The sequence below is a fragment of the Daphnia carinata genome, chromosome 10, assembly GCF_022539665.2.
Source record: "Daphnia carinata strain CSIRO-1 chromosome 10, CSIRO_AGI_Dcar_HiC_V3, whole genome shotgun sequence".
Lineage (NCBI taxonomy): Eukaryota > Metazoa > Arthropoda > Branchiopoda > Diplostraca > Daphniidae > Daphnia > Daphnia carinata.
This window is the reverse complement of record NC_081340.1, coordinates 6,925,884-6,940,001: the sequence shown is the minus strand read 5'-3', so window position 1 is coordinate 6,940,001 and position 14,118 is coordinate 6,925,884. Positions and strand designations below refer to the sequence as shown.

The 14,118-nt window shown below is 38.8% G+C and overlaps 3 protein-coding genes across 3 annotated transcripts; 2 read left to right on the top strand and 1 right to left on the bottom strand.

Annotated features, from left to right (window-relative positions):
• Positions 1-8,610: 8,610 nt before the first annotated feature.
• LOC130701064 (translation machinery-associated protein 16-like) lies at positions 8,611-9,440 on the top strand. Its single transcript, XM_057523020.2, has 3 exons — positions 8,611-8,716; positions 8,782-9,160; positions 9,219-9,440. The coding sequence occupies exons 1-3, from the start codon at positions 8,714-8,716 to the stop codon at positions 9,413-9,415; spliced, it is 579 nt and encodes a 192-aa protein (XP_057379003.1). The 5' UTR covers positions 8,611-8,713; the 3' UTR covers positions 9,416-9,440.
• A 2,376-nt stretch (positions 9,441-11,816) lies between these two features.
• Positions 11,817-12,700, top strand: LOC130701070 (uncharacterized). Its single transcript, XM_057523025.2, has 3 exons — positions 11,817-11,938; positions 12,012-12,081; positions 12,147-12,700. The coding sequence occupies exons 1-3, from the start codon at positions 11,933-11,935 to the stop codon at positions 12,506-12,508; spliced, it is 438 nt and encodes a 145-aa protein (XP_057379008.1). The 5' UTR covers positions 11,817-11,932; the 3' UTR covers positions 12,509-12,700.
• Positions 12,701-12,878: 178 nt separating this feature from the next.
• LOC130701067 (putative per-hexamer repeat protein 5) lies at positions 12,879-13,847 on the bottom strand. The gene is made up of 5 exons (XM_057523021.2): positions 13,720-13,847; positions 13,590-13,653; positions 13,330-13,470; positions 13,181-13,248; positions 12,879-13,119 (listed from the first exon to the last, which is right to left on the bottom strand). Exons 1-5 carry the CDS (start codon positions 13,726-13,728, stop codon positions 12,991-12,993), a joined length of 411 nt encoding a protein of 136 aa, XP_057379004.1. The 5' UTR covers positions 13,729-13,847; the 3' UTR covers positions 12,879-12,990.
• Between the last annotated feature and the right edge of the window lie 271 nt (positions 13,848-14,118).

Below are 14,118 nucleotides of genomic sequence, written 5' to 3'. Positions count from 1 at the left end.
CGTCGACACGTATCAGACATCAACTTTAAAGAGCCGTTTATATTATTCGCCGTGTTTTTCTTTCTTTTGTTTTTAAAAGGTCGTATAATGTTGCAGACATTTATCTTATCTATGTGAGTTACGTACGTGTAAGTGATTTGAAGGCCGTTAAATTTTTTTTTTATTTGTTTGTTCTCTTGGAAAAAGATTTGAAAAAAAAAATTCCGCAGTCTTTTATTGGTTAGGGAGAATGGCGAAAGCGGCGAGGGAGTCATTCATCAACTTGTGATGACGTGCATAAAAAGAACATAGCGCTCTATGCTCCTTTTGTTTTTCGATTTTTTTTTGTTATCTCATCCGCAAAAACTCATTCGTTATGTGCAGAAAAGAAGCTCTTTTTTTTTTTTTTTTTTAATGTAACGCCTTCTTTCACATGGTAAATCCTTTGGATTTTTTTTTCTCTCAATCATCCACTTGAAAGGGAAGAAGAAAAAAAAAATTGCGGTGCATCTCACCTCATCGGCCTCCCGCGAACGAAATTTCGTGCGTAGTATAAATCTATTCAAATGATTTCATAACGGCGAGTCGATACGTTTTTTTCTACGAACGAGGGTAACCCCAACCGTGAATAAGCTTCTCGTTTCATCATCAGTTTCGAATTCATCTGATGGATGGAATGCAAATGATGAAAGATCATCCCAGACAGCGTACCTCTAATTATAGTTCTCTTATTTTTTTTTATTTTTTTTTTGTGCTCTTTTGTTTGGCCTTGCCCTGCAAGATTTGTGTGAATCACGATTTATCACAAGTACAATTCTAGTCAGAATGAGCTTTTAATTGAAATTTCACCTGTTTTTTTTCAATGCCTCTGGTATATTGGGAAACGGGCTATTTATGGCAATAGCGTGTGTGTGTACATGTCCAGGTGAAAAAGAAAGAAATGATTACCGGCAATGACTGGATATAAATGAAGAACACAAAAAAAAATCCAATCTGCTGAGCCTGTTTGTATGAAACGTGGTGAAAGCAGCTATCAGTTTTTATTTTTAAGTTTGTTCATATCTCAAAGAATTAAAAAAGAAAAAAGAAATTCTATTTAACGGCTGTGATTAATAACCCAGACGCCATTTCTTTCTTTTATCGTTACCCACTCGACATATCATCTAGACGCTTTATTACACTTTTCTATTCCCCCTCTTATTTTTTTTTAACTATTGGTTTTTATCAGTCTGTAGGCGATGAATATTTTTGCAATCATTTTACACAAGTATAGAATTTCCATGAAATTACAGAGGATGCTGGTTAGGGGTCGTGCGTGTTAATGGTCTCTGATTATACACCACCATTGCCCACACTGTTGTATCAAGAAGCTGAGAATCGATGTAAACAATGTAGCATCTCTCATCGCCGCAACGAAATTTAAACAATCTCCTTTTTCCAATTGAAGATCTGGCGCCACTGTACACGATTGATTTTAAAAAACCACCACACTCTTGTCTAGAAATCGAGTCTTCTGAATCGCTTCTTCTCTTTAGCCAAGTGATTATTAGCGTGTGAAAATCTTTGAGGAACATTCCTCGAAAGAGCTGCTTCTTTACTTGTTCAAATAAAAAAGACATGGGAAAAGATTGATAGTCGAATCGATCGTCTTCACTAGAACGTCTGATTGTTGTGGGCCAGCAGCTTCGCTATAGACCATTCAAAGAGACACGAGAAATGAATAGAAACGAGCGCTCCCATCACGCAAGCCACTGAACTTCTTTCTTTTTTTTTTTGAATGGTCCTTCTAGAATTTGCGTGGAATATACGACGGACAGGTTCGGCATCTGGGGTTCCGGCGGTTAAATCACAGATGAATAGCTTTTCGGATTGCTAAAGGAAAAAGATTTTTGTTGTTGTTCTAGAAGACAACTGTTGTTTTGTTTTGTTTCGGTGGGTCCGATTGTGACGCCAGTATATTCACTGTCAAGCACTGCTGTTACAGCCGCTTGTTTTTGTTTTTTTTCTTTGTTTATTTTCTCGTTAGGTGTCTATATATTCCGCTTTCTTTTTTTGGCTTGCGTCGTTGCCACTTCACTTCTTTTTTTTTTTTTTTTTTTTTTTTTTTTTTTTTTTTACGTCGATACAGAAGGGAGAAAAATCGAATGCGCCATTTTGGCGGATGGCGAAAAAGATCGGCGATGACGGTCAACGCCAAACAACAAAACGACAAGAAAAGTGTGTGGAGGACCCTCTTTTTTTTTTTTTTTTTTTTTTTTTTTTTAAAGCATTTGGTGTTCCATAGCGACTACATGATCGAAGATCCATCGATCCAACTGATCTTTCTTTTTTTAAATGGATAGTCAATGTATTTTTCTTGGAAGACGGACCTAATCTTTTTAACCCTCTCCAAATCGTTTTTTTGTTTAGATGCGTTCTCAATTTATTCACGATTTGTAAAAGTGCTGATTACGTAACGACAGTTGACCTCGAAGTTATCCCCTCCTTTTTTTTTTTTTAGGTCGTTTAAAACAAATGATTACGACCGTATCCCAGTGAGTCATCTACATTTCTTTTTCTCTGACTGTTTAACAAGTCCCTGATCATTGGTCCCCATTTTTAATCATAAAAAAAAACGAGTGAAATTTCGTGTAAAAGTTCACAAAACAATTGACATTTCTCTTTCTTGTTTGTGAGGGGGAAAAAAATGGCTACTATCTTGCATTCTCCCCGACACGCTATATAACACTGTTAAACGTATATTACAAGACATGCGCATCAACGCATATTTTAATGCCATTTTCCTATTGTCGAGCTGTAATCGTAAAGCAAAATATTTGCGTATATGGAAGAGAATGATGGAAAGAAGAGATATCTTATACTCGCCTCTTTTTTTTTTTTTTTTTTTTTTTTTTTGCGTGTACGACTTTAGTGAAACGTCGGATCTATTCCGGGTGTGAAAAAAAAGGGCCAGTTGTAAATTGATAAAAAAAAAAAAAGGGGACGCCCGAGTCGTTGCCCATTATGGCATGTCTGGTTGATAGAAGGAAATTTGTAGATGATTTGACTATTTTTTTGGTTCATCCTCTGGTTGAATTCGGTGCTCATGTAGGGTCCTTTTTTTATATAAAGGGTCTTTTATATAGCCATCAGAGCTGCTTCACGCATCACGCGGCTTTTCTTCATTCGGCCATAACGCGCACGTCTTTATTCATTCATTCCCTTTTTTTTTTTTTTCCTTTTTTGATTTGTTTTTATCTTTTTCAAAACACATTTTTCGATGGACGCAGTCGAATAAAAAGACAGAAATTGAGGGCCATCCATCTCGTCGATGGCCGCCATCATCGCGAGTCAGAAAAAAGAGGGGAGACGGGCTCCAAAAATATCAGATTGAAAATGGGTTCTCTTGTCCTATGTTGGCTTGTGCTTTGACATTGGTTTTTGATGCGTAATCTATCAGCAAATGAACACCAACACTTTTTTTGGCCAGTTAAAACAAACCGGCCATTGGTTTTGTTTTGATTTTTAGTTTCGGTACTTTTTTGGCAGAGGAGAAAACGAGCGCAATTCTGCGGCTATTCATAATAACAAACAGAAAAATAATCGAGTCTAAAGCAGTATATCTGGCGAGATGCTATTTGCATAATTGCATAATGTATGACTTTTTTTCCACCCCATTTTAAATTGGAAAAAACGAAAAAAAAAAAAAATGAAATGATTTTCGAAAGGCACCCTCATATTTTTTTTTTTTACTCTTTCTGAAAACTGGACTGTGGAGCAATCAGTCCTGTAGCCCGTTCCAGTGCATCCGTAAAGAAAATGCTGTACGTGTATGTGTGTGTGTGTGTGTAAATAATAACAGGTATACACTTGACAGTGAAGGATGATATGTAAAAGAGAAGCCGGTCGTCGTACCGTAGCCCAGTTGTTCTATACCTCCAATTTCATCGTGAATTTTTCTCTTACCCAACTCTATATTTATGATGATGATGCAGCGGCTCCCGACCTGAATTCTTTCTCCTCTCAAAGATTACTCCAGCACGCACCGATAATATCTACTTTCGATTTTTTTTTTTTTTTTTTTTTATAGTCGAGGTTTCTTTTGATCACAAAGAAGAAATTACATAAATGATGAAGAGTTATAACGCAAATTGAGGTCAATGTCCCTAATAGCCCAGCTTGTGATTTGATTAATATACGCATGCGCACATCTGCCATCCATTGAGGGTGGTCTTTTTTTTTTTTTTTTTTTATAGAAATCCACCGTAATCGACGATTCATTGTGTTTTTGATACACTATTTTTAGTTAATTAGTATTTCACAAAATCTTTAAAAAAAAAACTGATCGATTGATAACAAGCAGCGCCTCGCTATAATTGAACGGTATCAGATGCCAGGGAACGAACATTTCGTATGTTAGTTTATGCGCTGTCTAAAAGAAGGCGGGTTGTCATAGAAACGAGAACAAATAATCCTTTTATTTTTTCTTTTAGAAACATTAAACAATTGTACGACGCAAAACTGTGCAGATGTATTCGCTTTATCAGTTTTTTTTTCTTTTTAAGAAACGATTGTTGAACTGGAACGGGCGATTGTACGTGCGCAGACGTGGTATGCAAAGGTTGTGTGGCTGCCGGCGGGATCAATCTCGTCAAATCTGTTTGAGCATGTATGAAACACTTTGCATTCAACATACTGTGCATATATAAAGATATATGCCCCCCCTCCTTTGCCCCTTTTTTTGGACTCTGAGATTGATATTCATTTTATCTGTCGTTCCACGCGTTTTCTTTTTCTCTCGCTCCATCCGCCAGTTTCGTGATTGAATGTGCCACTGAGGCATGAAAAAAAAGGGAAAACCACACACACACAACTTCCCGATTTTTTAACACACAGAGAAAGAGAAAAGATGATGCCAGCAAATAGCAGATGCCATTCAAACCGAATGGGGGGGGAGGACAAAAAATTGAGAAATATCTTTTCCCTATTTTAAAGATTTTTTTTCGAGAGATTCAATTGAATGTTAGCGCAGTCAAGCCGACGGCTTTTACGACTGTGGGAGGCAAAAAAATTTTTGTATTCATTTTTTTTTTTTCAAAGTCATCGTCTTTCGAGATTTATTGGGAAATATTTAAATCAAACAAAAATTTATTTATTTTAACAAAATATCGCGAACGAATGCGCGTTTGAAATACTTTTTCATTAGAATAGCGAGCGCTCGTGTGATTAGGTTCGCGGTTTGTGTTGCTTCGTTTGCATGTTATATTCGTAATTATTATTTTTCTTTTGTTTCTCCCTAACTCCTCCCTCAAATAAGCGTGCGTCTATTATTTCCGACCGCGTTCTTCACGATGCTTGAACGCAAAAATTATTACAGTCGAAAAAGTAATCAAGTCTAATTACGTCTACCCGCCCCGCTGCTCCCCAGCACCCACACCGTTACACACACACACACACAGACCAGGTAAAAAAAAAAAAAAAAGAAAAAAAACAAGGTTCAATTTAAAACCGTGCAACCTTGTGATAAAGATCTTGACTTGGTTAGTTGAACGGCTTTTCATAATAAACGGGCATTAACACAGACAGGAGGGGAAAGAAAAAAGGGGTGGTATACATTAGAAAATGTGTGTGTGTGTGTGTGTGTGAGTGTGTACGTGTGGTAGTATGTGTCTGACGATCACGCAGAGTTCGCATCCATTTACTTTTTCTTTTTTCGAAAATGAATAACAAAAAAAAAAAGAGAGGAGGCATGACGCCAAGGCGGATATCACCCGCAGGCGTAAATGTTTGATCACGCAACCCAAACTTTTGTTTTATGTTTTCGGCTGCATAACATAAAAAAAAGGTGCGATATCTACGTGTCTACACGTACAGATCGAATCAAAAGGTGTGCGAGACGTTTGACCGACTTTTTCAACACGTTTAAAAAAAAGGGGGGGGGGCGAAAGAAAAATAAATGCGAATTGATAACACGAGTGACCTTCTGATATGCAATCTCCTATTTGTAAGATGTTTACACAGTTAAAAAGGTTTTCCCTGGAACGTAGCAAAAGGCCGGGTAGGTTGACTTTTTCAATTGGCCATCGACTTATTTTGCGGTGAAGATCAATCGGTGCTGTTAAATAATGAGAGCTTGTTAGCAATCGTTTTATTTTCGTTTCTTTGGGCTTTCGAGAAAAGGCTTGGGAACAGCCTTGATGGCACAATTAGCGTCAGAGATGATGTCCGATTCGGATGTCGTCGGCCGTGCATAGACGTGAGTTGTGGCTTAATGAAGCGTTGTCAAAAAATAGATGTAAAGAATCGTCGGTAATTCTATTCGAATAGAAACGCCAATTGGTTTTGGGGGGGGGGGGGTGCTCAATCGTACGTCAAAACTGTACACACGAAAAGCTTTTGCGATCATGTGCGAAGGAAAATGGGGAAATGAATAAGCCGGGGCCGTTGTTGTGGCGCGTGCTCGTTGGGCCCTCGTTAGGCTCCCCGCACGCACTAAATGACGTCATACTCCCTCCCGACAACGTCCGTGCTAGTTTATCTTTATCGGTTTGAATGTACCTATTATTTAAGTTGAATGTTTTTTTGTATTTATGTACTGACGTTAGCAAAATCAGTTCGTAAACGACACGGTCTTTTATTTGCAACGTGAAATTCCATAAAAATGATTGGTGTGATTTCAGACCCCATTCGTCATTCATCGCCTTCATTTTCTGTTTCACTCGTTTCGCCAAAGACTTTCGCACAGTGTTAAGACATAGCCCGCCGAAACTAAAATAAAATCTATATATTTTTCGAAGCAGGAAATAAGAGGGAAAAGGGTCATCGAGACGGTCGTTTCTCATTGTGTATGACATCTGGCAAACTGCTTTTTTTTTTCCTTCTTCCTTCGACCTAGTCTAGATGAGCAGCGGCGTCGGTATATCGACCATTTAGCCTTTTCTGTCTTCAGTTCTTGATTTTCTTTTTTTGCGGTAGACATTCCCCTTCATATATATCGAGATATTTATATACAGTGTGTATATATAAATCAGCACGTCTTCTTCGATTGCTATTCTCTGCCTTGCCTGTGTAATAGAAATCTTTGGGCGTCCCGACGACGGCTCGAACGGTCTTTATTTTCTACAACCGATACGATTGGATTCCTTTTCTTTTTTTGTTTTTTACATGGAAATCCTATTTTTTTTTTTTTTTTTGTCTAGAAAAAGAGTCGCACGGCAATCACAGTAGATTGCTCATCCATATTCACGAATAATTTTCGAGGTAAAAAAAAAGGGGGGGGGCATTCTGGAATAGTAGAAGTCTATTCGCATTAGATATAAAAGTTTGATTGTAACTCACAGAGAACGGACAGGTTCATTTTACTTTTTTTTTTTTTGAGAGGGTCCGGTATATTCTGGACACCTCATCCGTTATGAACACAGCCCCTATATATACGCAAAAAAGTCTGGTGGAAGACGTCGCTTTTAATTTTTTTTTTTTTCTTTTCTATTTGACTCGCGATGTTGATCGAACCAACACAGCGAAAGAAAAAAGAAAACAAACATTTTGTTAGAGTTAAAAAACCATTATGGACTTAAAATTTATTACGAAAAGAAAATGGTGGGGGGATAAAACGGATGGCGTGCAAATGTCGTGGGTCACGCGAACCAACATGCAAATCGAAATGGATGACAGCCGGAAGCTGTCGATAAAAGCGGTTGATAACATCGGTCGTTTTCTTTTAAATATTTCAATTTGATTCAATTTTTTCTTTTTTTTTGGCCGAGTATCAAATTTATTCCATTCACATAAGTCTACGTGCGTGGGACGATGGAAGTTTTTATACTGAGTCAATCAACCCCGAAGTCCGTGACCACGGACTCCTTCATCCGGAAGGGCAATAAATACAAAAAAAAATAAAATAAAAGGAAGTGCAAAAATGTCACCTCACCGTCCGCAATGCATCATTTCTGTTTCACTGAATTTGTCTCTGTCACTAACCGCACAGATATATATGTATGTACCTATGGTTTGTGAATATTGTACGGAACAGCGGCTTTTTTTTGGATCACGAATGTATTTGAAAATAAGAGACAACTTGTTTGTGAATTTAGTAGACGTCCAAAATGAAACATCTATGGAACGTTGGGTAAAAAGGAGCATCAGATTGTGCGTCTTTAAAGGTAGTTTTAAGTCATCTTAGTAAAGTCAGTCGGATGATGGATTGGTCGTTGTTGGAGATTGGATATGTGTGTATACTGGAATGCATTTAGGAAGAGAAAGTTATTACTCCCTCCGCCAGTCACGAAAAAGATAATGCCCCCAATTTTCGGTTATATAGCCTTTGTGTAACGTCTATCCGAATTTATCTCTGAATGAGGGATATCGATGGAATAGACGTGGTACAGAACGGGAGGGAAGGCTTTGGGATCCCTCCCTTCAGAAAGTAAGAAATGGCTAGACTGGTAATATCATGCAGTTACTATTTCTACCAGGGCCAAGTAACAGAATGAGTTCATTGATCCAGTTGATGTAATTGCAAGATTTCGCTTGAATTATCAACTTTTATCAGAACGCTGTTGTGTTTTTTTTTTTTGTTTTTTTTTTTTTTATAGAAAATCTTTAATAATTATTTTTATATTTTTTCCATGTATTTACAGACTGCTGCGCCATCTTTGGATCAATAATGAGGACTCGATTTCGAAGTTGATTGCCAGAATCGTCTGCTTTTTCTCTCCGTTTCCACGTGTGGGAGAAAAAAAATCAAAGTTAAATCATGGTCAGTTCTAGTAACTCATTTTCGTTCTAGGAAAAGATGATTAAACTTTTATTTTATTACTTTAGCCAAAGGTCAAGACAAAGTTTGGTCAAGAGAATAAACTAATCCATCCAAAAAGTAGGAAAGCTGATCAAATATCGCGGGAATGGCACCGTGAAGTCCGTGTCAAACACAAAAAGAAAGAAACTGCTTACAAGATGACAGCTTTGGGAGAGAAAATTGCTTGGTTTCGTGATCAGCTGGAACCAGAAGTGACTGTGTACTCGACAGAACAAACAGCAGACCTAGTTGAACAGTACCTGGGCCGATTTGATGAAGAACTTGAACAAATCAAGTTGAAAAACCAGATTGGCCAGAGGAGTTCAAGACAACACGCAAGCAGAGAGGATGCCATTGAACATTCACAAAAATTGGAAAAAGACGAGTATGAAGGATGTGGACTGGGTGAGTCGAAACTAACTCACATTTTTTTAGTCCTGTTGCTGACAATGGTATCATTTAGAAATCCCTGATCTTTCCAATCCAAAAAATTTGGAGTATTTACTGTCTTGGACTGGTGTTCTACGCTTCATTCCAAACATTACACTCAAAAGGTTCAGAAAACCACAGGATAAGGGTGTTAATGCCCCATCAGACAGTCCTTCTATAGCTGAAGAGGATGTGGAAAGAAGTGATGAGAAAACTATGGAAGTTGCTTGATTTTAATACAAAGCGTAATGTCAGTCATGGCTTGTTTTCAAATTATAAAAAGTTACATTTGCCTTCCGTGGCTTTAAGGAACTTGACTGTTTAAGTTTTATAGCCATCACTGAAATTACGTTTTCTTTTCTTTTATTTCATAATCGTGGGGTAGTTGTACTAGCGTAGTTTTAAATGGCTGATCGAATATGTAATGGGGTTACACTTTGGAGTGTTTGGAGCGAGAAACAACTGAAGCGTTTCTGTTGTGCTGGAAAAGCTTCGTGAGCGATGGGCTCTTAAGTTGCTAAACATTAGCGGTGGTTGGCTACATTGAAAGGGGGATAAATTTTTCTTTGTTCAAAGATAAACCCCGGTGCATAATGCATTCACAGACGTGCCGAACTGTGCTTTGTCCCCACCCCAAAATGGTCGTAGAATTTCTACCCAGACATGCCAAAATAATGCAATTGAGATTTGCATCCAGCTACCAACGCCTAATATGGTTTGAGTTTATTAGCGTTAAGGCACTTCATTTTACCACTCACTTTGATTTTGTAATTTGGATGACGATCTATTCCGTTAAATTTATCGCTTTTTTAACATCCACTTTGCCGGCATTTTTGTCTGTGGCCATCCGGGCGAGAAACAAGATGCTTTTTAATCGAATAAGACTAGAAACATTGTCCGGTCAAAGTAAATTGAACGAGCTATGAATATTAATGGCGACCCCAAACAGGGGCAAACCCTAGTATCGCAGACCACTGCGCATCAGTCACCAAGGTTTTGCTTGAGGATGTAATCTACCGATGAATCTGCGAGGTAATGGATGCAGCAATGAGAGCTTGGCTCTGTGTATATAAAACAGGAGTGTACTTGCATTGGCCGTTGCCAATCACTATTTGTTGTTACATCGACCATCACGCGTACTTTGGGCAGTTCGGACTTACTGACACGAAAAGTTTAACACTAAAGAACCTCTTCGCTGCAGCCTCCGGGATGAGTGTGATTCAGCAAGTAAACTGGTAACCTGCAATCTGGTGAAATAGAACTTATACGACTAATTCTTTTCCCCGGTTTACACGCAGGTCATTTTCCTTTGCTATTTATTATCCTGCATTTCATCTGTGATGTGTCGACCTCAACTTCGTCCCTGTAAGTTTCGCTGTGCTTTCAAATCTATTCCTTGAAACTGTATTTCAAACCATTCAACGGATGCAGTTGAATATAGAAGTCGAACCACTGAAGCCAAGACTGAAGTTGGTGCCAATAGTCGACCGTTTGCTACTCTTGAATCGCGGACGTTGAACGACGATGGTAGTTTGTCAGTCGAAGAGGCAGCCATTTCCATCCTCTTAAAATTGAAAATCTTCCCCTTCCGGAAGCCCAACAATGAGTCCGTTGTGGATGCACGGAACGGAGACCTATCAAGAGACAATGGCGTCTGGGGAGCTGGCATTGATTTTGGGCTTCCTAATGGCTCTGGTTTTGGCTACGGTGAAGACGCTTCCTTTAAAACGTTTTCATTCAGCTCAGTGTCGTACATTTTCAAATGATCAAAGAAGTCATTGCTCATTTTTTTTCTTACATTTAAAATAAATTATTAAATAAACCTAAGTCAGCTTGTTCATCGGTTAGATGTTCGAATATGTAACTTTTGCGTTGCGAGTTGAAATTGCTGAACTAAGCCTATTGCAACACCCACGCACTTTGCTCGCTTGCAGGTTTTTAATGACCAATGTCAAAGTAATCGCTCTTATGGATAACCTTGCCAGATCTCCATTCTGCGCTTTATTGGTACAAAAGGCACGCCCTCGCCCAATTTCAACACGTCAGTATCATAAATTTGTTTTCTCATTTCCAAACATATTCTAATTTCGTCCTTTGTTTCATTCAGGTGGCAGCTTTAATGCATCAATTGAAGCGTGTCCCAAAAATTTGGAATTAACTTGCAGCCCCCCTCCGGAAAATGTTTTACAAATTAATAGTAGCAGGAATTCAATGGTGGCTTAAACTTTGAATAGACATGCGGTCTTCGTAAATGTAACAATAAGAAATTCGGGCAACTTGGATGGATCCGGAGCGTCAGTCGTACCCATTCACTCTGTTACTCCTTTTGGTGATAGCGTCTCTGGTTTTCCCGTTGTGTTGACTTCGGGAACTGTTTTGCTGATAAAGACGATCCTTCAAGTCCCCCCTTGCAAAAGCGGCAGTTACGAAGAGCTTGAAGCAGTTCAAGTTTCCGTGTAAAGGCGCCTGAATTCAATGTGACTCGTAGATAGCCTTAAATCTTTAAGAGCTTTGCTCTTAACTTGCAAGTGCGTCGCAGCCCTTTTTCTTTTTAAGTTGAAACAGACCGAATATCGCGTACATTGACCGAGAAGCGCCACTAATCTTCCAACACTGGTGTAATACATAAAACAAGCGAGTGGTTACGAAAGGATTCAATTGCAATCGTATTCTATTGGAGCCAGCATCGTATGGTATAGCTCGTGGCATTTATCTTTTTTCTCATCTGAAATTTAAACCAGCTGTAAAATGAAGGTACAATCAACTTAAAAGCTTTACATGTGTAAATAGGCTCGGTATTAATTTTGTTTTATTCTTGTCAATAAAGATCTGCGCTGTTTTGATGGTTACTGTCATAGCGTACATGACCCAAGGTGCCCCTTTGCCTCATCAACATGGTTTGTAAATAAAATGTACTATCTAATGCACTAATCTTTGAAATAACTGAATTATCTTTAAATAGGAAACGATCCGTTCAACAGCATCTCCAGAACATTTAACGAAATGGCGACCAATACCTTTGCATCGGCAGCCGCCCAGCAAGGCGCACATCAACAAGGCATGTGGCCAGCAGGAGGACGTCCTGTTAGTGCTTCAGCTTCAGCTGGAGCTGGCCGTGAATTTTCTTCTGCCCACAATTCGGGAAGCATGTGGCAACATGCCTCAGCTTCGGCTTCAGGGCCAGTGGCTGCTTCAGCTTCTGCATCGGTTCATTCGTCATCGACTAGCATTCATCAGCAAAAGTCCAGGCAAGGTCGGCCAGCCAACCGGTCAGGAAGACCGTCTAGAAATCGAAACAGCAGCAGAAATGCAAACCATATTTGATGAAAAAAAATTTTGATGAAAAGAACAGGTAGAATCAATTTTGTTTTCCTTTTTTGGGCCGTTATCGATTGGTTGCTTGAAATGTGCACTCAGTCGAGCGCGTTCGTTTCCCAATTATTGGACCGTTAACACTTTAAATGTAACCTAAAATTCTGCGAAATTTATTTGAAAACACAATGCTTTTGTGACCTGTGTTACTATCTCATTTTTTTAGCTCATTTATAATTAGGTAAATGTTGACACGACATAGCTCGTTTGATTCGATAAACAACGTAATCTTCTATTCATAGTCTCCCAGCCTTGTTTGTTAAATTCAAATTTTGTGGGCAGGTACAGAAAAAGATTTGTTTTCAATTGTTTGAAGAGTGAATTTGTGGATACTTTTTTTATTATTTTTAAATTCAACAAATTTTTCCTTAAAAATTCAAATGGAATATGATTGAAGCTTCGTGCAACGAAGCTTCATAATGTAGCTGACTTATTTATTTTCCAACGCTGCTTCCGGTACCAGAACCAGCTGCCGAAGCTTGTCCACTTAGAAGATCCAAGGCGGCGGTGCCTGTTCCAGTTCCAGTTGCAGCTCCGCCATTGCTTGCGTTCGAAATGCCAACCTGCATAATTCAATGTTGTATGCTATTTTAATTGGTTCCACAAATATCCCTATTTACTTACCCCTGATGCAGACACTCCACCAGGACCAGCGTTAGCAGTTCCAGCTCCAGCTCCGGAACCAGTGCCAACTGTTTCCATTGAATACAAAAATCAAATTAATATTTTCAATTTAGAATTCAAGAGAAATTTCGGAAACCCTGATATCTTACGATCGAAAGACGAGAAGCCGAGTTGTCCACCAGGTTGTCCTGCACCAAAAGGAACTCCAGCTCCACCTAGAAGCGGGGCAGCTCCATTTCCGCCAAACAGAGGAGCAGCGCCAGTTCCAAATCCCGAACCAGTTCCAGTGGCTACAGTAAAGAGTAAATATCATTATTATTATTGTTTTAAATATAATCAGGAATGAAACGAAAAACTAATACGCTTTAAATTATTAAATAGCAAATTTTATTGCAAACTAATGCATCACCTTGGAACACCTGAGGACGGCCAGCGGCCACAGCGAGGACGGCACACAGCATGAAGGCGATGAACTAGAAGGGTATTAAAAATAAAAGGTAAACATTATCAATCTATTGATGTTATTCATGTTAACCTACCTTGTTCATTTTCTTGATTTTATTAGACTGAATTCGACGGAGTTGTTGTACAGTGAAAATCACTTGGAAGTCTGCTGTCGAACGTGATGATGGTGATTCGATTTTATACTCAAGATTTCCACCTGAAAACGAGAGCTGGAAAATTTTTTTATCCATCTAATCTCTTTTGGCTTACGGTTTTCCCTCAAGACAACAGAAGAGGTACGTACAAGAAAAACATGTAATTTAGTCGCACTTCCAGGTGGGTTGCTTACCAGTGTTGGCACGTACGTCGGGGATTTTCCACCCAATTAAGTGGGCTAATTTTCTATGCGATTTCGAAATAAACGGTCGATTTCGTGAAAAATTGAAGGACAGAAATTATGCAATGGGAAACGGGAAATACAGATCTGCTTGTTT